The sequence below is a fragment of the Populus trichocarpa genome, chromosome 17 (genome assembly GCF_000002775.5).
Source record: "Populus trichocarpa isolate Nisqually-1 chromosome 17, P.trichocarpa_v4.1, whole genome shotgun sequence".
NCBI classification, from domain to species: Eukaryota; Viridiplantae; Streptophyta; class Magnoliopsida; order Malpighiales; family Salicaceae; genus Populus; species Populus trichocarpa.
In genome coordinates, this window is record NC_037301.2 from 11,717,049 (window position 1) to 11,738,004 (window position 20,956).

Consider the following 20,956-nt stretch of genomic DNA (forward strand, 5'->3'; position numbering starts at 1 on the left):
ATGCATGCTTGCCACTCCTTTTATTCTCCCATTCTACGCTCCTCAATTATTATCCTTTTCTTTTTTTCTTTTCGAATTTCCACTTTGCACCAAAAATATTCTGTATAATATTTAGAAAATATCACATTTTAGTATATATTACAACCATCAATAATTTATTATTTTATTGGTCCTAGTAGCCTAACTAAGATGCCCTACTAGCGCAATTGGATTTTTTTATTTTTTATTTAATTTCAGATTTTTTGCTTAATTTAATGATTTTTTATTTAATTTCTTTTAGTACAGTTGGATAACAAAATTATCAACACAATATTATAATAAAACTCAAACCTTTTGATTTTCTTTTTTTTAAATTTCAACGGTTGAGCGCTACTCCCAAGCTTGGCAGAGCTTTTTTGTTCTCTCTCTGCCTATCAATGTCGCAAGCAATCAACTCTTAATGATATGCTTTTGCACTTTAATTACCTCTACGTGCAGAATTTGGAACCACAACGTCGAAAGCAGCAAGGCCCCCCTTTCTTTCCAGCTTTCCTTCATTCAAAGTGTTTATATTATATATATCATCAAGCAATCAAGATGATCAAAAGGAGAAGGCACTCGAACAAATATAGCATGCATTTGAATGATAAAATACAGGTTTTACACTTGCAAGATCTGATAACACAAACCCCTTTATTAATCCGAAGTCAAAACTAAATCGATAATGAAAGACACGAGGCATGGACAAATGCCTCAAGAACTCAGAATCATAACCCCATGACATTTATTCAAGGAAAAAATAAAAGGAAAAAACAAATAGCTGAAAAGAACTACTTCTCTTCAGCTTCCTCGTCCTTCTCATCCTCACTCCAACAACATTTCAGGATAGACCTGGGAGATGCACTGCCTCCAGTCCTTGCAAAGCTGTGGTAGATGATCGATCCACCTTTCCCAAGCATTTCATAGTTCCCTCCTCCGCCAGAGTAACCTTCCACGTCCAGGGGAAACTTTGCTCTAAGTTCGGCACCCTTGATATTAGAATGCAAGGCAACGGAGAACATGGTCGGTTCAAAGCAAGCCAAGACCCTTTCAAGCAGCCGACTCAAATTCAAATCTTGAAGATCATAGCCCACAGCCTCAAAACTTGCATAGCTGAAACCATCTTCTGGAGTGACGTGGATTGTGGAAATTGCACTCCCTTCAATGGCATTCATAGAGTAACCACATGGGTCAAAATCAAAATCACAGATCTCAGACTGTGGAAGGATTTTCCTTATACCGGAATCCTCAGTCATCGCAGCAGCTGAACTGGAATGTGTTTTGTAGAAAACAGATGCTTGTTTCCTGCCCAAACCAGTCATGCACATTTCCAGAGTGTAAACAGGGCCAGAATGGCTCTCTATATCGGCAGAGGCAGAGTAAACATGCCATTTCTGAGTTTTGTCAAGACCACCCATCACATATGCCACACTGTTTAAACCAAGTTTACTGAAGTGATCGTCAAGGACAGCTACCTCCTCACAGAAGTTGCGGTGTGGAAATGGCTGAGCCCCAGGGCATAGAAAGCTCCCACGAGTATACCTCACAGAACATACAGTGAGTGAAAGGGCATCAGCGAGCTTAAGAATCACCGGTATCGAGAGAAGCAGTTTGGTAGTCCCACATGTTTTGATAATAACTTTGTAAGGGTACACAAAGAGACTGGATTCCGACAGGACATAAGAATCAACCTGGTCATTTGATAGCGAATCAACAATAGTACATTCAGCTGGTCTGAGAATCTCGTCCAATTGAGCCTTGGACAAAGACCTCAGGCCCTTCCCTTCAGGGTCAGAAAAGAAGCCAGGCTCTAGGAAAGATATTTCAAGCCTTTTTTCGTAACCTTCAAATCCGATTGCAGAGACTGGCAGCGCCATCTGACCTCACAGTCAACAAATGAAAAGTGCAGCAAAGAGTACAAGAGAACGAGGAAAGCAGAACAGAAAAACAGACTAAAGACAACTGAGCGTGCGAAATAGCTAAAATGGGGTTATGTCAACACTTGGAAAATCTCAGGATGGTTTTCGAACGCACTGCACAAATAAACATGACACAAGATTAGGAAACCAGTCGCACAATGAAATGCCAAAGGAAAAACAGATCGATTAACTTCAAACTCACGTTGGAGTATGCAGCAGATCTGAACTTCTTGATTCCACCAGCAGGTCTGAGGTCTTCAATGCTGTAACCGAGGGGAGCTTCGTAACATAAGGATTTACTACTACTACTACTACTAGACTTCTTCTTGCCACCTTTAGACTCCATTAGATCATTCAGTCCTGTAAGAATCACACAAGAAGGATTGCAATTAGCACAAAACTCAAAGCAAACTAGTCTACAATCTTAAAAATAATAGCAAAATTCCAATAGCAAATTGAAAAAAACTGAGAAGTAAGACATATTGGAGATTAAAAATCAACAGACAATACAAGCTACAAAAATAACTAATCAATCACCAAATCATAAGTAAAATAAAATAAAATATTGAATTTAAAAGACTAAACAGATTCACAAGGATAGAAAAAATACCAAAGAGAAAGAATTCAAATTCCCAAACACCATTTAATTTTAAATAATAAAATAAAATAAGTTATTCTCAGAAGAAAACTTGCTAAGCCTAATTTTTTTTTCAAGACCAAAACCATAAACCAAGTCCATACACCTTAACGAATCCATAAAAATAAAAGCCTCAGATTTACATTATATCAAGGATCAGAACAATTAACATACACATAAAACATAAAGGACAACAATACAAAAACAAGTCCAAATCAACATCTACACCAAGAATCCATGCAACTATTACCAAAAAACGGAAAAAAAAAACTTACCAATAAAATATATCAATTCTTGAAAAGCTAGTCTCCTTTGAAAACCCCCTCTTTCTCAAGTTAAAAAAAAAAACCTACAAACCAAAGCCAAAAAGAATTAAACAAGATCACCAGATTACAAAACCAAAGCAAGCAAAACAAACAATGTATATATTACCTATTCAAAAAGCATAAAAGAAACAGGTCAAGATTGAATTTTGAAAGCAAAGACGGCGAAAACAGCCACCAAATCAACAAACCCTATATTTGTTTGTGATGATAGAGATTTTTTGACCCTAAACTTGCAATATTTTTGGTGTGAGTTCTGAGAGAAATATAGGGTTAATATAGGAGTGGCTGGATGGCTGTGGAGGTTTTGAAATAACCATGGGATTGGTAGTTAATTACGTCCATGCCACTACCAAAAACTTTCTTTCTTATTTCACGTGAATTTCCTCGAAGACCGGATAGCCACATCTTTTGGTAAGTTAATGACTATATTACCCTTTACGAGTTTGCAAGATAAGCGGAGTAACGACAACGCATTTTAGGTGGGCGAGTCGATAGAATTATAGAATAATAGAAGTGTGTGGCTCTTCTGCATTATCAGCCTTATTTCTTTTTATGATTATAAAAATAAAATAAAATAAACATTTCAGTTTTTTTTATTATATTATATACCTAATGTACTCTTTTTTTTTGGAATTAACAAGCACCAAATCTTTTTTTTATTATTATAACTGAAGGCCACGTGTGAGGCTAACAGACCAATAACTTTTATTTTGTTTTCAGAAAAAATAATTTAATTAATTAAATAGTTTATAGTTTATGCTTTGAATTATTTTGAATTTTAGTTTTTTATCCATGAAGAGTTGCATTACATTTATTTTATATATATGTGAAAATCTATTCCATAATATTTTTAATTAAATATATATTTTTAAAATTTATTTTAATAAATTATAATTAAAATTCTTTTTCTTAAGTTTTTTTCAAACCGTAGCAAAAAACAATAATAATAAAACACGCCAGTTCAGGTACGTATGTGTTGTGTGGGGCTGCGCTGACGTGTCTGTTGATGATGATAAGTTGCAGCAGCCAGCTAACTTTTATTGGAGAGCTGACACGACACATCACTATTCCCACCCCATACGTTAACTGCCTGCCTCTTTGTCTCTTCCTTCTTTGCCCTTTTCATGCTTGTCTTGCTTGCTGGTTTGGGTCCCACAGCATCTATTGGGCTCGCATCCAAATCTGTGGTGACCCAAAATAATCCTTCCACTTTCCATAAAAAAAAAGAAAATAAAAACCCTAGTTACGGATTAACTTTAAATATTTATCCGAAAGTTATTTGATTTTGTGTTTTAAAAATAATTAAATTTTTTTAAAATTAATATTTTTTTAATATTTTTATATTATTTTAATGCACTAATATCAAAAATAATTTTTAAAAAATAAAAAAATATTATTTTGATATATTTATTAAAAATCAATCGCTACTACACTCTCAAACACTCCTTCTCGGTTGGATTTCACAATAAATAAAAAGAATTAATCCAATTAAAAATTTAGATCAACTCATGTTCTAATAAAAAAAACCCTTTGATTTTTTTTAAAAATTAAAAACAACATTATTTTGATTTTAAAAAAATTAATTTAACTCCCTACATAGGCCTTGTATAGGGTAGAGTTGGATTTAATAACTCTGATCGGAGGATTAGTTAGCTAATACATCTATCGGCCTTCGTGGTCATGGGTTCATACAAACTTGAATCATAATGATACTGTTTTTTTTTTTTTTTGCAGTTTAGTCACACTTTTTAATAATTTTGATTTTTTTGTTTTAAATTAATTTTTTTTTGTGTTTTTGGATAGTTTTAATATGTTGATGTTAAAAATAAATTAAAAATCAAAACATATTTTTTTGATGCATTTTTAAATAAAAAATATTTTAAAAAACAACCTCTACCATAATGCTAAACACTACCCAAAAAAAATTTTGAGGTGTGGAGGGCTGATTTGGCTTCCCATCATAAGAATATATAAAGGTGAGAAGAGATTTTTTTTATATAAAAAAAAAAGGGTGACATTGGTTAATTTTAAGATTAAATATTTTTAAATCAGCTCCCATGCATTCAGATTAAATATTTATCTAATTGTTTTATTTAGACTATGCTTTCATATACATCTTTACTAGTGACAAAACCTCTTTTTTTTTTTTATAAACAAAGTCAACCAAGGACCCTTGCGTTACAAAAAAGTTAATTAATTTAAAACATCAAGTTGACAATTATAAACCAATTCAAAATAACAATTTAGCATATGTGTATATAAAGAATTAAATTCATATACTTAGCACAAACGTGAAGAAATATTTACTTAGAGAGCAAGTTATTCTTCTAATAAAATACCTAAACGTATTTAGTAGATGTGATTTAGATTTAAAATTTGAATTATAAAAAACATTCCTTTTTGCACTAATTTTTAAGGGAATGTATTAATTGTGTTTCTGATATAGATTTAAAATTTGAATTAGAAAATAAAATTCCTTTTTTGCACTAATTTTTAAGGGAATGTATTGATTGGATTTAAAATTTGAATTAGAAAAAAAAAATCCTTTATTTCACTAATTTTTTAAAGGAATGTATTAATTGTGTTTCTATATAAGTTAAAGTGCATGAAAAGGAGAAAATTAAAAAGGTAAGTCAATACATCTTTGACAGTAATATGATAAATATAGCAATCAAACTCAATGAGATAATTTATTATTATTAGCTTTCACAAATTAGAGATATGACAAATGTAAATATAGGCCCACTACAGCATTAATTAAAGAATAATTTCCTTAATCATCTAGTAGGGTTACCAGTGGTAAGAGTTTGAGATTAAAAAATTTGTTTTTTCTATGGTCTCAAATTCAAACCTTATGATTGCTAATATAATAGTCACTGGAGACTTACATGGTCGTCAACTTCAAAACCCGTTGGATTAGTTGAGATGCTCGCAAGTTGGCCCGAACACCCACGTTAATAATAATAATAAAAAATAATAATTTCATTTTGAAAAGGAATCAAATTCTTATATTTTCCAAGTTAATCTTTTGGTTAATGTATCAAAACAGAAAAATTAAAATTAAAATTAAAATAAAATACTAGGGATAAAAGGTTATATCTTTATATTTTAAAATGACAAGAATTTATATCTTTATTTTTTTAGGTTTCTGTTCTATCATTCTAACCATCATATTTATGATTCTTCTAGATATATCTTACACTTCTATCTTGAAACCCTAACCAAATTTACCCTTAATGGTTGCCAGCACCATTATTAAAGGGAAGATATGCCGACACTTCTGTCAAATTGCACGGGCATCCACTGCTGAGGAATAAATTCTGTCGAGACATTAGCTTCATTAGAGCCTATGCTTTTGCATGTTAGGCGGAAAGTAAACCACTAGACACGATGCAGCAAATGCATGGAACTTATCAAAAAAGGCGATTCTTCAATGGTGCTCTTGATATCTATCTTCTTATTGAAAAACTAATCATGATGCTTCCAAGCAATGTGTATCTGCAGGCTTGGCACAGGGGACCAGACAACATATATCTTCAACTATTCTACAGGTGTTTAAGGATGCTCAAGAACAATTTTGCAACTGCACGTTTTCTCGATGATGACACATATGAAGCATTTCTGTTGCCCTAATTCTGTGATAATGTCCCACTACCAACCCAATCTGGCTGGATATGAATTCTGTGTCAGCCAAAATCTTTATGAGCTGGTTAGCACAAGAAACTTCTGTTGGCTTGCAATCTTTAACTAGGAACAAGAAGCAAAAAGAAATGAAGTGAATCAACTCTCCTTCTATGAAGTAGCAAGTGTAATTATTACCTATCAAGCAAGGTAAACAGACGAGCATGTCATTTTAGTTGATTTACTCCAGCAGTTATAAGATAGAAAACAGATTTTAAGGTTAACAAGGTGAGAGGCATATCCAGGGCAGGAGAGGCGTTTAAAAATAATTCTTGAACTATTATACCGAAATTACACACCTCCCATGCAATCATTGCTGAAAAGACACAATCTAGTCATCATCTTTATCACTATCATATTCAATGCATTACAATCAAGAAGAGAATCCCATCCTAGTAGGAGATGACTAGATCTGACCACTAATGTCACACTACTTTCTCTAATCCGTATGCATCACATGTTTCATGGACATTTTCAACTCCACCAAGCAACTATGGAGCATCAGGCCATCACGGAAGTAAATGCTTTATATACATTTTTCATACTATAAGATAGCTCATGACAAAAGAATAAAAGAATCAGAATGTATGGAATAACTAAAGGCTTAGCTCCCTTGAAAGAAGAGAAAAACCTTCATTGTAACTGTTCCTGATTCCTGTTAATTTCTGTGGAATGACTAAGCTTTCCATTCTTCTTATCATACTCCTGTTTCAGCTCTTCCAAACGTCTGGACACCTGATAACGAATCCACTCCTTTTTCATGAATAATGAATAAAGTTTTACTTCAAAAACTAAGGCGGTTCAATATGCAGGAACGCTAACACATATTAATTACATTGCTAGGGGTGTGTGTCTAAGCATAATTTAAGCAACTACCCAAAATACAGCCAAATTGCTCGAATATCCAACAACATTATAAAATGTGCACACACAGACATGATACGTATGGCTCCCCTTATAAATCATCAAAAATACAATATGGTTCCGCTTATATTTATGTCTCCAAATATTAATAATTCTTACCGATTCATGATTTTAGGAGGAACCATATTTTTTCTCGGGGTTATATTTCAGATTTTTCACTATTCTGTGTCAAGAATACAAAACAAAACATACACAGGAAAAGTGGTTGTATCAAATCAACCAAAACAGACCTAAGAAGATCAGAATTTTTGGCAGCTTAAACAGAGATTGCTACTGAATGACAGCAAACTTTTATTAAATATCACCGTAAAATACAACATGTTTACTGGCTCAAAAGATTAAAATCCAAAGATCATCATAGAAGCATAAGACTGTCTATAATTATAATTTGAATAAACTGACACAACATACAAAAAATGGATGGAGATAACCAGAGCAACCATGATATATAATAAGTGTGATATGATGGTAGAATGTAGAGTTCAAATAAAACTCAAATTTTTGCTTTTGCTTAAACACACACCAGCCACACAGAGAGAAAGAGAGAACCTTGATGGAGTTAGCCATAGGCAGTACTGTATCTGGATCCATTGCACCCTCAGGGAAATTACGCAAAGCATGTACAAGCTTCTCAAAGGGCAATTTGACCTGATAACAAAAAGAAAACCAATTATATGCCAGGGATGTGCGGCTATTTCTTTCAGAGTAGACAAAAATCTCGGATCCTCACCAAGTCATCATGGCAATATTTTAGCAGTGCCAGACCCACTTTGAAAACAATTTTTACACCCTGGCAAAGAAGAAATTGCAGACACATATTAACACCCAGACCATTTGCAATGATCCTTCCCGGAAAAACCACAAAAAATGATTAATAACTGACCTCGTAAAGGAAGACATCCCAAATCCGAAGGGCCAAGTGGAATGGAAAAGAGTATGAGAAAACAGTTATAAACCACTGGCTTGCATACATGCTAGGATTTATTATTTCTTGGGTGAAATGCTCTCCCAGTTTCGGCATATGCTCCTTCATCAAGCAGTCAAACTGAAAGAGATATTGTTGTACAAGAGGCAGACCCACCTGACACAAGTATAAAATATAACTTCTCACACGATGAAAGTGTTTTCAAAGCCCAAGAAGAGTGGATGAGGTGCTGTTCCCTCAGACTCCAGTTCAAAATAGTAAAAGAGGCTACAGGTGGTTCATATGCTCATATCATACCAATAAATGGTTGGTGGGGTTTTGAGACGGTAATAAATCTTGGCAGTTTACTGACCATTACATTCCTTTTTCTCTCTCAAGTATGAAGCAGCTCATTTACATGAAGCATGCAGTGAACCTACCATTGAACGTAAAAAGATCAATCTAACTCTAAGAAAGCTTTAAGGAGCCACAAAACTCAGAATAGGATGCCACCATAAGTAGGTGGAAAAAGATTCTCTCACCTTTTGGTATCACATGAAACAAACAAATTTCAAATGGTCATGATACTGTGGACGACTAGTGGATTCATAATTTTGGTAACTACAGAAAACTTGTCTCCACAAAACGTAATTCAAAACTAATAGACAATATTTTTTCTTTCCTTAACAAGGAGTATGGAATCAAAGTTAAAACTCCATAGTGGCTGGCCTTTTCCTAAGTTTGAGGAAGCGGAAAGCCACCCCTCTAGGTTATGGTATTTGAAATTGTAATGTAGATAAATATGCATCTTGTAATTCTGAACTTGGCTAAACAAATTATCAAGAAGCGGTCCCAGCTCCTTATCAAGGCATTCCAAGTGTAAGCGTGCACGAGTGGTGTGCGTGGGAGAGAAACAGAGGAAATTCAAGCCTGATTTCATCAGCAGAGGGCATAGTTCATTTTTTTTTTAACGCTAACAGAGGATATAATTCTATAAGCTACTATTAAGTGAAAAGTTGCAAGTGACACCACCATTATATGGTGTATGTATTGTCAAGGAAGTTGATGGATGATAACGCTTCCTTTCAGCACTCTCCCTGAAACACCAAGCCACATGAGAACTTGTTGAGATGTACAAATGCAAATCTTATCGCATCGTGTTGCTTTATCTCGCCCAGTTTGTGCTGACTTGATAGTGCTCTATATCTATGATTGTAGGGAATTAGCATCTCACAGCCAATAATCTAAGCTAACCACAACTTTACAAATGTGAACAAGAAGCTCTTTGTATAAATGAATTACCTGATATAATCCCTCCATTGGAGCATGGACCGCTCCTTTCAGCAATGCAACCAACAACCAAAAAGCATCCTCTTCACTCATATAAAGAAGTAGTAAACCAGCTAAAAATCCCATCCCCTGCATTTTTTAACAATTGCACTTTCATTCTCCAGCCAGTGAATTAAGTAAATTTAAGATCCATAAACCACACAAGTCTCAGACCTGAACATATCCAACATCTCTATCATACACAGAGTAAGCCTTCAAAACATTGTACAGCGACCTTTGACCAGGACCATGTCTCTGCTGGAAGAAAACATGCGATGGGAAGGTCCGAGAAATATCTCTAATTATATCCAGCTCCGATGCTGATGTCTCATATATAACTAGTTGCTGCAGTAAATATATAGTTTCATCATTATGACACAAACTAATCTATGCGCGGCTATGTGCACATGCAAGCAGAGGGAAAAGAGCATGAAAAGCTAAAATTAACATCAGAAACCAAGAACTGTGCATTCATTTATTCTTTTTAGGATATAATTCCCCAGCCACTTAAGATCTTTTCACATATAATGTACTGGTTATGTAGTAGTAAATTTCTCTAAGAATAAATCCCAAGTCAATACTTGTAGAATCTCTTTGCAAGTGAACAGTGAAAACAAATCACTCCTGTGTTTCTCTCATATGAAGGCACATCACAAACACACATCAGAAGACAGAGCCTTATTTGGTCTATTACGTGCAAAAGCTCATTAGTGTCTACCCTATTAAGGTACCCTAAACAAAAGTTTTATCTCATAAAGCAATTTATCCTTCCAAATTTGGTTCAAAGCGAGTAAGGATAATAGCCTTGGGGTCTTAGAAAGGATTAGCAAAAGAGCTTCTCAAAACCCTCAAGAGGTCTAAAACCCTCTTAGCTACCCTGATGGAAAACTAAAATTGTCAAAAATAGGAAAAGAAGAAAGAAATCCTTTGTCTAGCTTAGATTCCTTACAAAGAACAAAAGAAAGAAAAGCACTGAAGGACACATGATTGGATGCCAGTAAGGGCTATAGAAAAGAAATATCCCTTCTCCACGTCTTCTAAGAAGAATATGATATGTTTTACTTTACCGATTGTACTAGCAAAATGATCTACATATATTTTTGGAATAAAGCTTCATTGTATGTACTCTGCAATAATTTCAGCACCGATCCATTAATTTTTATGCGAGAGTTGTAGAGCCCTTGTCAGAGCCAAAAATTTCATACATGTATATACCAAAGCAGCTCCCTGGATAATGTCCATATGTACTGTTCCTACAGATACCATGTTATCCCCTTCTGCTTTCAATTTCAACTCCAGAACAAATCACCATTTATCTATGTACAAAAAAACCTTAAATTTCCAGCAGTAGCCATGTACATTGATCAAACAATTGCCCTGGATCTAAATTATAAGGCAGTCACACATCACTACAAGGCAATGCTATTTGAATGTTAAATGTCCTTACAAAAAGAAAAGAAAAATATGTGAGATAATGTGTACAAACTAAACAAGCAACCTAGTATATGTCGATGCACACTTTATTTTTTCATCTTCTTACATACAACTTTAACATTAATAAGCATGGCAAGACACAATTGCTCATCAAGTTTTCCCAGCTAATCCCTTCCCTGACATGCTACATAGCTTCCCTAGGGAAGGGGATTATAGAGACATAACTGTCAAGTAGATGGGAAATATAGGCATTTTTTTACGATCTTTCTTAAGGGAAAAGGCCCATGGTGCTTAAATGTCTATAATGAATGTTCTTGAAATTGGAGATTGCTAAAGTTCAGAAATTTAATTCAGGACTATATAGAGCATTCAGTAGGCAATGGAAAGAATTATCCATCTCTGGTGGGACTCTTGGCATCCTCATGGACCCTTGGTCAAACAATATCGTCAGAGGATCATTTTTTAATCTGGACCGCCTTCTATAGCAAGGCTTTTACAGGTGATAAACAGCAATGAAAGTAAATGGCTAGCTCAGATTCCATGGAAGCGCCATTCAATGTGCTATTTGTGGCTTTCTCTTCCCTTATCCTTTGCAAAGCGATGGTGTTATATGGAAACTCACTAATGATGGGCAATTCTCTTCTAAGAGTGCTTGGGAGTTGATCAAGAAAAAATGAAGCGGAGTGGACAGGTTTAAGTTGATTTGAGGGCCTATATGCATTCCAAGGCACAGCTTTATTTTCTGGCTAGCTATTCTGGACAGGTTAACTATAAAGATGAGGCACATCAAAATGGACAGGGTCATGGCTTCAGCTTCCGTGTTAAGCAGAGGATGATGAAGACAGAAATCACCTATTCCTCACTTTTGTGTTCTCTAAAAGAGTCTGGCAGCCAATTCTCCAAATTTGTGGGAATAATAGGGCCGTTTCTGTTTGGAACTCTGAGTTGTACTTGGCAAAAATCTTTATTCAGAAAAGTCTTTTCAATCTATTGTTATGAGGCTTCATTGGTGTTTTTTTTCTACTGTATTAGGAAGGAAAGGAACCAAAAGATTCATAATACTGTTGCAGTAGATGAAGGTAGCACTGTAAAGAACATTGTTCAGACAGTCCAGATAAGGCTTCAAGATACTAAGATTTTGCAGGAAGCAACTAGTAACCCAAACATTTCCAGATTTTGGGACTTCTGGAATTTTTTTAAGATAAATTTTCTTTCTTATTTAGATGTAAATAACTCTGGTAAACCGGGAAATTTCCGGTTTTTGATCTATGAAATTCACCATTCATATAAAAAATTACAAAATTCTTAAGGTCTTTCCGCAACCAAGCAAAGTTTCGAAATTCATACATCTAAATCATCTGGATGAGTATATCAGGCCATCACAAACTAGGCCCTAGAATTTTAGGCACTACCACCATCAAATGCTCTTTTTAGCATACCAATATACCATCCACTAAAAAAGAGCCAAAGTTGATTTTAATCCTCTGAATCAGATATACTGACTAATTGTTGAAAACATTAAGATGGAAAACAAATGCATGATCTAATCAATCAACATGGACTTTAATTTTAAATTTTATTATCTGATAGCTTTAAATCTTGTGCCTTTAACACCTACATGTTGAAGTGAACAAACCAATGTGCAAAATATTCAGAAAAAGGAAGAAGTGAGGGAGTCCGGTAACATCTGAAGAACTAAACATGAATGATTTTAAGGCTCAAAGATAATATGAGCAAAGCCACTACATATTACAAATAGAATCTTATTACCAAAATGATAAGCAAAAGATCTCAGGTTATATATCTCAATCAAGACAAGTGAAGGAGTACCTCATAAACCCCAGGGTTCATCAGCAAAAGGTCTCGACTTCCGGAGATCAACTGCCAAACAAGACCCCTTAAACAGTCAGGGATTCCTTTCCTTATGCGCCTCTTAACAACATGAGGTTTTCTTCGAACATAATGCTTCCAATCACTCCCTCCAACCCCAATCATCTTCCTCCATTTTCTTACCCTTCTTTCCTCCCTGAAAATTGTTTATGTCCACAATCACTAATCAAGATTATTATCTATTAGTATGCAAGGAAGATCCATCAATGAGCCTTTGGCATTAACTCATTTGGAATACTGGAAGTGACCTCCTGAAGAAACACCATACCTCTCAAATTCATAAGCTGACCTTCCTTTGGTTAAACCATGTGGTGAATTATTAACCTCTTGCTTCACAAAGCCAAACCTATCCAGTGGTCTTGGTGAAGGAGGCGGTCCTGGTTCATATTCATCTATTTTTTTCTTCTCCATGCTACTATTTGAAAGAAACTTTAGTATGCCACAAGGCAGAGGGCCTAACTCTCCCTGACATGGCAATCCACTAACCAATCTCAAATCACCTGCAAAACCAAAATTGAATTAGCTGAAAATCATACAACTAATACTGTTAGTTATTACACATTGAACACATAAAAAAAATGAAAATAAAAAGGAATCAAACCTCATTCTTAACTGGAGTGTTAGTAAACCATGAGAGTATCAGATTAACCAAAACATTCTAAACATGCAAGTAACCGTTCTGCTTAGTTAAAGAAAATGAAAACAAGTATAGTAATTTTAGAGTTAATTTCAAGTATATAGGTATACAAGAAAGTTTCATAACTGGTGAAGATACCTAATTAGAAGTAAACATATCCAAGCACAATGACGGCAACTAATCTCGTTCAATAAAACTGAAGACACGGCAGCAGCATAGCTGTTTAGAAATGACAAGAACAATAACGAGCATAAACTAAAAGCAAAGGAAACCACCTTGAAAAGAAGCATGGCAATGGATAACAGCTACAAGTATAGATGAGCAGATAAGTTAAATGCAAGAAAAAAAACCAAATAAGGAGAGTTTATCAATGCTAAACTGAACATGTACAGTTCATAATACTATACACTAAACAACAAACAATGGAGCTTTCTCTCAAGCCTAAATGAATTCAAACACAACTTCTACCAGCCAAAAAAAAATCAGCCAACAGGATCTCAAATTCCCGCAACAGTGAATGTATCTAAAAGAGAACTCGCAGACAAGAAAAAAAGAAAGCACTGAACTTGATCATGACAATATGAACCAATAAGGCTGAAAAATAAAACCCATAAATCTTTTTCATTGACATCAAATTGGTTAATCTCAAAAACGTGAATTTATCACTACATTAAGCCAACACAAACCTTGGTTTTTAATGCTTTTTTAGCCTGGAAATGATTAGCCTACCTCCCCCTCCTCCTCCTCCTGCTGTTCAATCTATCAATAATATATCTCCAGATATTTTGTATAATTGAGAGAGAGAAAAGTGGATATATATTGGACAAGACTGGTACGTTTTGCAAGCCAATTGGAGCCTGATGCGTGTGTTGTTGCAATAAAAACTGCACTAACAGTGGAACCGACAATGACAGGCAAGATTATATCGAAAGGAAGACAAAAAAAACAACGATGTGTCGTTTATGTTTGTTATTTTCCAAGTTGAGGCTTTAGCATTTTAAAACGGCAGCACATCGCATAGACAAAGGCCAAGCGTGAAGAAACAAGCAGCAGCGATAAGGTAATCGCAGAAAAAACATAGAATAAGGTAGCATTTGTTTACTCTTCAAGATGGAAGAAATAGAAATAATAGACAAAAGAAAAATAAGATAAAATTTTGTTCGGTAATAAAGTATAAAATAAAATAATTATTTTTATATCTCATTTGATTATAGTATAATAAAATATGAAAAAAATTATTTTATTCTTCATATATATTATTATTAAACTTATATATTTACAAAAAAATATATTATTTTTTTACTTTATTTTATATTGAGTTTTGAAATTAATAATATTATAATAATTTTAGTTATATAGCTAAGACTAACTTAATGGGTTGACTTGAGGCTTAGATTAATTCGAGTTAAAAAAAAATAGAGAAATGATTGACTCGACCTGACCCTGTCAAAAACTTAGGTTAACTCAAGATAAAACACGAGTCATAAACTCATTGACATTTTTGAAAAATAGATTTTAAATTTTTTTAGATCATTCAAGGTAACCCTCTCGACCCGTGACTTGAACCTTGTCTCAAGTCGGCTTCCGATTCTGGTTTTAAAACTATTATAATAACCACTTTTATATATATGATGACTCGGGTCAACCTGTGTTGACCCTCTCGACTTGTGACTTGGGTCTTGCCTTGGATTTGACCCTTGAATTAAGTTTTTAAATTATGATAATAATTATTTTTATTTTATGTTGATCCAAGTCAACCTGGATCGACCCTCCTGACACGTGACCTGAGCCTTACCCCGTGTCGATCCTCGAGTTGAGCTTTAAAATTATGATAATAATCATTTTGTCCTTATGCTGACCCAAATCAACAGTCAATCTCACTCGTAATTCAGGCTTTGCCTTAGATCGACCCTCAAATTAGGTTTAGAAACTATAATAATGACTATTTTTATTCTTATGTTGACTCGGGTCAACCTAACATGTGACTCAGGCCTCGATTAGTGACTCGGACTTTGCTCTGAATCAACTCCTAAGTTGGTTTTTAAAACTATGATAATAACCATTTACATGTCTTATTTGAACAATTTTGAAATTAAGAGTTTTTTACAGAGATATTTTAGGAACAGAAATAATAAATATTGTCTCTGGATATTGTCACGTCTATATCTCTTATTTTGAAAATACAGAAATTCATTCCAAAATTTCTCATAAACGATTTATTTTTATTTTTATGTCTTTGTTTTTGTTTTTTTTAAAGAAATATATTTTTGTCTCCACTGTCTCCGTCCCTTCTATCTCAGGACAATAACCAAACATTATCTTAAATAACATTTCGGTATTATCCTAAAATAGAAAAGATAAAAACAGTAAAAATAGAAATGTGTTTGGTTAAAGAAACAAAGGTATTAAAAACTAATTTTTATACTTCTATAACAAGAGGTACATTTGAGACATGTCTCAAAAAATAATATTTACTATTTTTTTAAAATCCAACTCAGTGGTCGATTCGGGGCATGACTCGGGTCTCGAGTCGAGAGGGTCAACCCAGGTTGACCTGAGTTAATGTAAGAATAAAATTTATTATTATTATATTTTTAAAATCTAACTTGGAGGTCAACTTGGAGCAAGACTCAGATCACGAGTCGGATTAACCATTGATCGAGGTCAACATGAGGATAAAAGTGATTATTATTATAGTTTTAAAACCCGACTCAATGATCGACACTAGGGAAGGCCTGAGTTATGGGTTGAAAGGGTCAACTTGGATTGACTGGGTCAACATAAGGACCAAAAGTAATTATTATTATTATATTTTTAAAACTCAACTCGGTGGTCGATTAGGGGCAATGTCTGGATCACAAGTTGGGAGGGTCAACTTAGGTTAATTCGAGTCAATGTATGGACAAAAAATATTATTATTATAATCTTAAAACCCAATTCGAGAGTTGATCTAAGGCGAGGTCTAGATCACGGGTTGAGATGGTCAACCCTCGTTTACCAAAAAAAATATAAAAATGGAATCAAAACAATCTCTTTTCCACCAAAAAAAGATTCAAACAAAAGTCAACGGGGTTTTGGCTTGTGTTTTATTCTGGGTTACCTTTGATTTTTGACCGAGTTAGATCATGTCAATCATTTCTCTATTTTTTTTAACTCGAATCTTTTCAAGTCCCGAGCCAACAGAACCTAAATCAATTTGTTAAGCCAACTTTGATTTTATAACTATAGTTATTATAAAATTATTAATTTCAAGACTTAATATAAATTAAAGCAAAATAAATATTTAATTATTTTTTTAACATAAAATAAAATAAAATAATTAATTTCACCCGTATTTAAAATAAAATAAATATTTTTATATTTTATTATGTTATATATATATAAGAGCAATACAGAAACAACCACGGGAAGCTCAATTTGGGATAGCCTTGTTGAGAAGGATGGTGTGAACGTTGATGATGATGAATTCTGCAACGAATTTATAATAATAAAAAAAGCAGGTTCAGAACAACGTCATTTTCAGGTTGTTGTGATCATCCAAAAAACTTTCGAAGACCATAGTTTTATGCTAATTGCTCCGTTTATCTGCAATCTGTCTGTCTGTCTGTGTATTTTACAATGTCCTTGGTTGCTCTACTATATATCTTTTATATCAGTTTTCTAAAACAAACCATCTGTGTGTCTTCGTTTCTTTTCGTCTGTAAACCCTACCCTTTGATTATTACTCTGTTAATGTTAGCAACCTACTCCTAACTCCTATTTTGTTGTTGCCGATCTTCTTCAAGGGGAACATTGTTTGCTGTGCTGCTAATTTTCATTCCTTAAATAAATATCTTAGCCCGCCTGTGTCTTTTGCAATCTGTTGGAACATTCATTGTTTGGGTGACAAGGCATCTGATCATCTGCTCTCTCTGTCTGTGAATATGATGAAATCTTTGATTTGCTTGAGTGAATAGGTGCTTTGTTCTGTTTTGCATTCCTTTCCAGCCTCGCTTGACATTTAATTTATGGATTGAATGAAGGAGAAATAGTTCAGCTGGACTTAAAATTATGGGCTGAATCTCTTGAAGCAAGCGTGCTTTGAGAATAGATCCTACATTTTTTCCTTAAACAATTCGAGGGTTCAATAAAGGCTGTTAGATAATGCATCCTCCAGACACAAGACAGAGGTCCTGCAGGACTACATGCCATGGATATATTTCTTCATGATTATGCGTGTAGGGGAAGCTTTGCGTCATAGCTACAAGCTAGGGCATCTGGAAAGAAAGCTAGAAGCAAAGATCTAAGCGTTGCTTTCTTTAGTTATAAACCAATTTTCTCTCCATTTTCTATCATTGATTTGAATTAATCAAAAATATTTTATATTACTTCTTGATGTAATTTCCAAATTCAGCTAATTTTGTTTAAAAAAACTGCATCAACCGCAAAGAATTCAGCGACACTCAACCAAGCACAGAGCTTACATGCAGTTGATGCTGGTAACTATTAATAATAAAGTAACACAAAAATGGTGTCTAATTTAATAGTTTACTTAACTATATATTGGAAAAAAGTTCATTTGTTGAAAGCCAAACTCTGCTTCTTTTTCTTATTGTTTTTGTTGATCTCTACCTTCACAATGTGGACAGTCACCCCAATAATGAAAGTCTATTATTTATCAGTTCTAGAGCCTGTTTGATCCTTGTTGTGCTGGAATATTAAACATATGAAATTGTTTGGCAATGAGCTATAATTATGATGCGTTGTTAGTAAAATCACTAAGATTTACTACTATTTTTATTTTAGACTTCAATACATCACAAAATTAAAAAGATTCATTAATTTAATATTTTTTTAAAATAAAACATATAATTTTAACATAAATTTAAAAATAAAAGCTATCACACTCCCCCGTTACTCCACGGAAAGCTCTTTGGTAGGGTTTCCCGGTGCTTTCATATGGAATTACATCATACTGAATCTTATAGGATGTTGGATTCCATCTGGAGAAATCTGGAGAAATCTCCATAGAAGATGCAGATTTCTAGTCGTTGTCATACTTTGGACAACATTAGCACTCAAGGCATGCAGCTGGGTAAGCGTGATGGAAAGTGGTAGATATTGGCTTGGAATCATAGTTTTGAAATCCGGACTGGCCCGACGGGTTGACCCGGCACCCGGCCGACCCGGGCCTGGAACCGGTCCGAGTCTAAGTAAAAACTCGCCGAGAAGTTGGCCTGGCAAAACCCGGGCGACCCGGACAAACCCGGCTGAGACCCAGCCTCTTTGTTTTTTTATACATACACAGCCGGGAAACGACGTCGTTCGTTTTGGCCTTTTAAAGTCAAAACGATGCAGATGAAGGATGAAGGATGCAAAATTGCAGACAGAATAACAAGAAAAAGCAATTTCAATCGCATAGCTCCTGTGCCTGACTGCCCGTAATACACCTCCATCCCAAACACGACATCCTCTTTGTAGTGATCCCTGCTCGTTCCTGTAGATTCCATTGAAGACAGCATCCCCGGTTTTGATCAGATCCTGCATCAAGACATGATTGGAAAAGCCCCTCTTCAAAGTTCTGTGCGTGAATATCAGTGTTGTCATTGATGCATGATTGCTGTTGTTTTCTGTTCTGATGCCCATGTGTTCTCTCTCTCTCTTTAAGATTTTCTTTTCCTTTTTATTTTCTATTCTCAATTTAAAGAGAATGCCTATTTGATGTTGAATAGAAAAGAATGTTTATTTGTGATTGGAAAGTTGAAAAGTGAATTGAAAGCTGGAAAGCGGTTTGAAAGTTGAAAAGCGGATTGACAAGAGAGGGATAAGAAAGAGGAATTGTATTTATTGAAGTTTTTATTTGATTTTTTTTTTGTTGACCCGGGTCAATCTGGGTCAACCCATCTAACTTGTAACCCAATCATTAGACCGGGTCGACCACCGGATTGGATTTCAAAACTATGATTGGAATCTTTTATTTGGTCTTGTTTATGGAAAGATGAGATTACACGAGTGGATGCATGGTTTCTAGCAGTGCCTGTCATTTTCTTGGAAATGCAATGCTCTTCCACTCAGCTGTCGCTGCAATGTATCTCCATTGAAGATGCAGATTTCTTGTCGTTGTCATACTCTGTATTGTTTTTTACACCCATAATAGCACAGTTTTTTATTTTTTTAGGCTCTTTTCCTTGCACATCAAGAAACTTCAGTTGCTTTATGTCCAGCGAACAATATTTTGCAGCCCTCTATGCTGGATTTTATGCACCTAATTTGATTCTTGCTGTGTGATTATTAATTTTTCATTTTTTATTTCCCAATGCATTATTGTGAAGTGTGAGCCCATCTCCATCAACCATGTTCATTAGCAGTGTGAAAGAACAGATGATTGGGGGTTGGCTCTAGGTCAGCCAAACTAATTTATGTGTCGTTTTCACTTCTTTCAAGGCCAAGTTGCACCATCATTTTGCCTTTTCAAGAATATTATTTTGTTTTTATTGTTCCATAATTACTTAATACATCTAGCTGTGCCGCAAACTCACATCCTTCATTGTTTATACAATAATAAAAGTAATGACTTTTTTTTTATTTTATTCTTTAATATTTATAAATAATTTAAAATTTATTTTTGTAAATTATTTTAGTTTATTTTTTATAAAATTATCTTAGTATTAAAAAAATATCATGATATTTAATTGATACTCAATTTTACAAGCGTTATATTTGTTATCTTATAACTAATAAAAAATCATTTTAAAAAATAAAGTTTTTAAACACAGTAGAGTCCATAACCTAAATTATAAATTTGACAGATTGAATTGTGAAATCTAAATCGATCTAATATGTCGTAGTTTTAAATTTTTGAAAAAGAGTTATATTGAATTTTCCTTAAAGCTAAACCATGTTTTTTTACCAATCGTCTAGGTTGTCTTAAGACCTGCTAAGTTGACTAGTTTATATTGAATTAATTTCTATACAGTTTAATTTTAAACTTAAATTATATAAAGAATTAGACAAAAAAAATTTATAATTAACTCATTAAACCAAATTTAATAACAATAATAATTGTATTTTTATGTCCTGAATATTTATTTTACGTTCAAAGAATCCTGATTCGAGAGCATGATGGTGTAAGCTAGCCTCTGAGATGTGGCAATTTCCATAGAGAAGAACTGCTTGATGAAATTATTATGCCATTAAACCTCACATACCTAATTTTAAGCCTAATTCATCTTGTTTGGTTACATCAAAGCTGGCTTCCCTTTTTCCAGAAATTTCTTG

The 20,956-nt window shown here is 34.1% G+C and overlaps 2 protein-coding genes and 1 non-coding gene across 6 annotated transcripts; all 3 read right to left on the minus strand.

Annotated features, from left to right (window-relative positions):
* Positions 1-653: 653 nt before the first annotated feature.
* On the minus strand, positions 654-2,039 carry LOC127903880 (S-adenosylmethionine decarboxylase proenzyme-like). The gene has a single exon (XM_052448500.1). The coding sequence runs from the start codon at positions 1,893-1,895 to the stop codon at positions 810-812; it is 1,086 nt and encodes a 361-aa protein (XP_052304460.1). The 5' UTR covers positions 1,896-2,039; the 3' UTR covers positions 654-809.
* An 813-nt stretch (positions 2,040-2,852) lies between these two features.
* On the minus strand, positions 2,853-3,350 carry LOC18107431 (uncharacterized). The gene is made up of 2 exons (XR_008057744.1): positions 3,007-3,350; positions 2,853-2,923 (listed from the first exon to the last, which is right to left on the minus strand). It is a non-coding gene; the product is annotated as an uncharacterized LOC18107431 (transcript).
* Positions 3,351-6,326: 2,976 nt separating this feature from the next.
* Positions 6,327-14,553, minus strand: LOC18107430 (uncharacterized). 4 transcript variants are annotated; one of them, XM_024589432.2, is made up of 10 exons: positions 14,386-14,553; positions 13,331-13,562; positions 13,003-13,198; positions 9,913-10,083; positions 9,712-9,828; positions 8,389-8,586; positions 8,236-8,295; positions 8,055-8,153; positions 7,213-7,316; positions 6,327-6,641 (listed from the first exon to the last, which is right to left on the minus strand). In XM_024589432.2, exons 2-9 carry the CDS (start codon positions 13,471-13,473, stop codon positions 7,215-7,217), a joined length of 1,086 nt encoding a protein of 361 aa, XP_024445200.2. In that variant the 5' UTR covers positions 13,474-13,562; positions 14,386-14,553; the 3' UTR covers positions 6,327-6,641; positions 7,213-7,214. The 4 variants fall into 4 exon arrangements, with proteins under 4 accessions (XP_024445200.2, XP_006373493.2, XP_024445199.2 ...); XM_006373431.3 differs by having other exon boundaries at positions 6,327-6,647; XM_024589431.2 differs by having other exon boundaries at positions 6,327-6,719.
* Positions 14,554-20,956: the final 6,403 nt, after the last annotated feature.

Excerpts from the sequence above, each read along its gene's own strand:
- LOC18107430 (XM_024589432.2), bottom strand. The coding sequence starts at position 13,473 with ATGGAGAAGAAAAAAATAGATGAATATGAACCAGGACCGCCTCCTTCA. Across the intron at positions 8,587-9,711 it reads CAATGGAGGGATTATATCAG|GTGGGTCTGCCTCTTGTACA; the intron begins GTAATTCATTTA and ends TACTTGTGTCAG. Across the intron at positions 8,154-8,235 it reads AATATTGCCATGATGACTTG|GTCAAATTGCCCTTTGAGAA; the intron begins GTGAGGATCCGA and ends TTTTGTTATCAG.
- LOC127903880 (XM_052448500.1), bottom strand. The coding sequence starts at position 1,895 with ATGGCGCTGCCAGTCTCTGCAATCGGATTTGAAGGTTACGAAAAAAGG.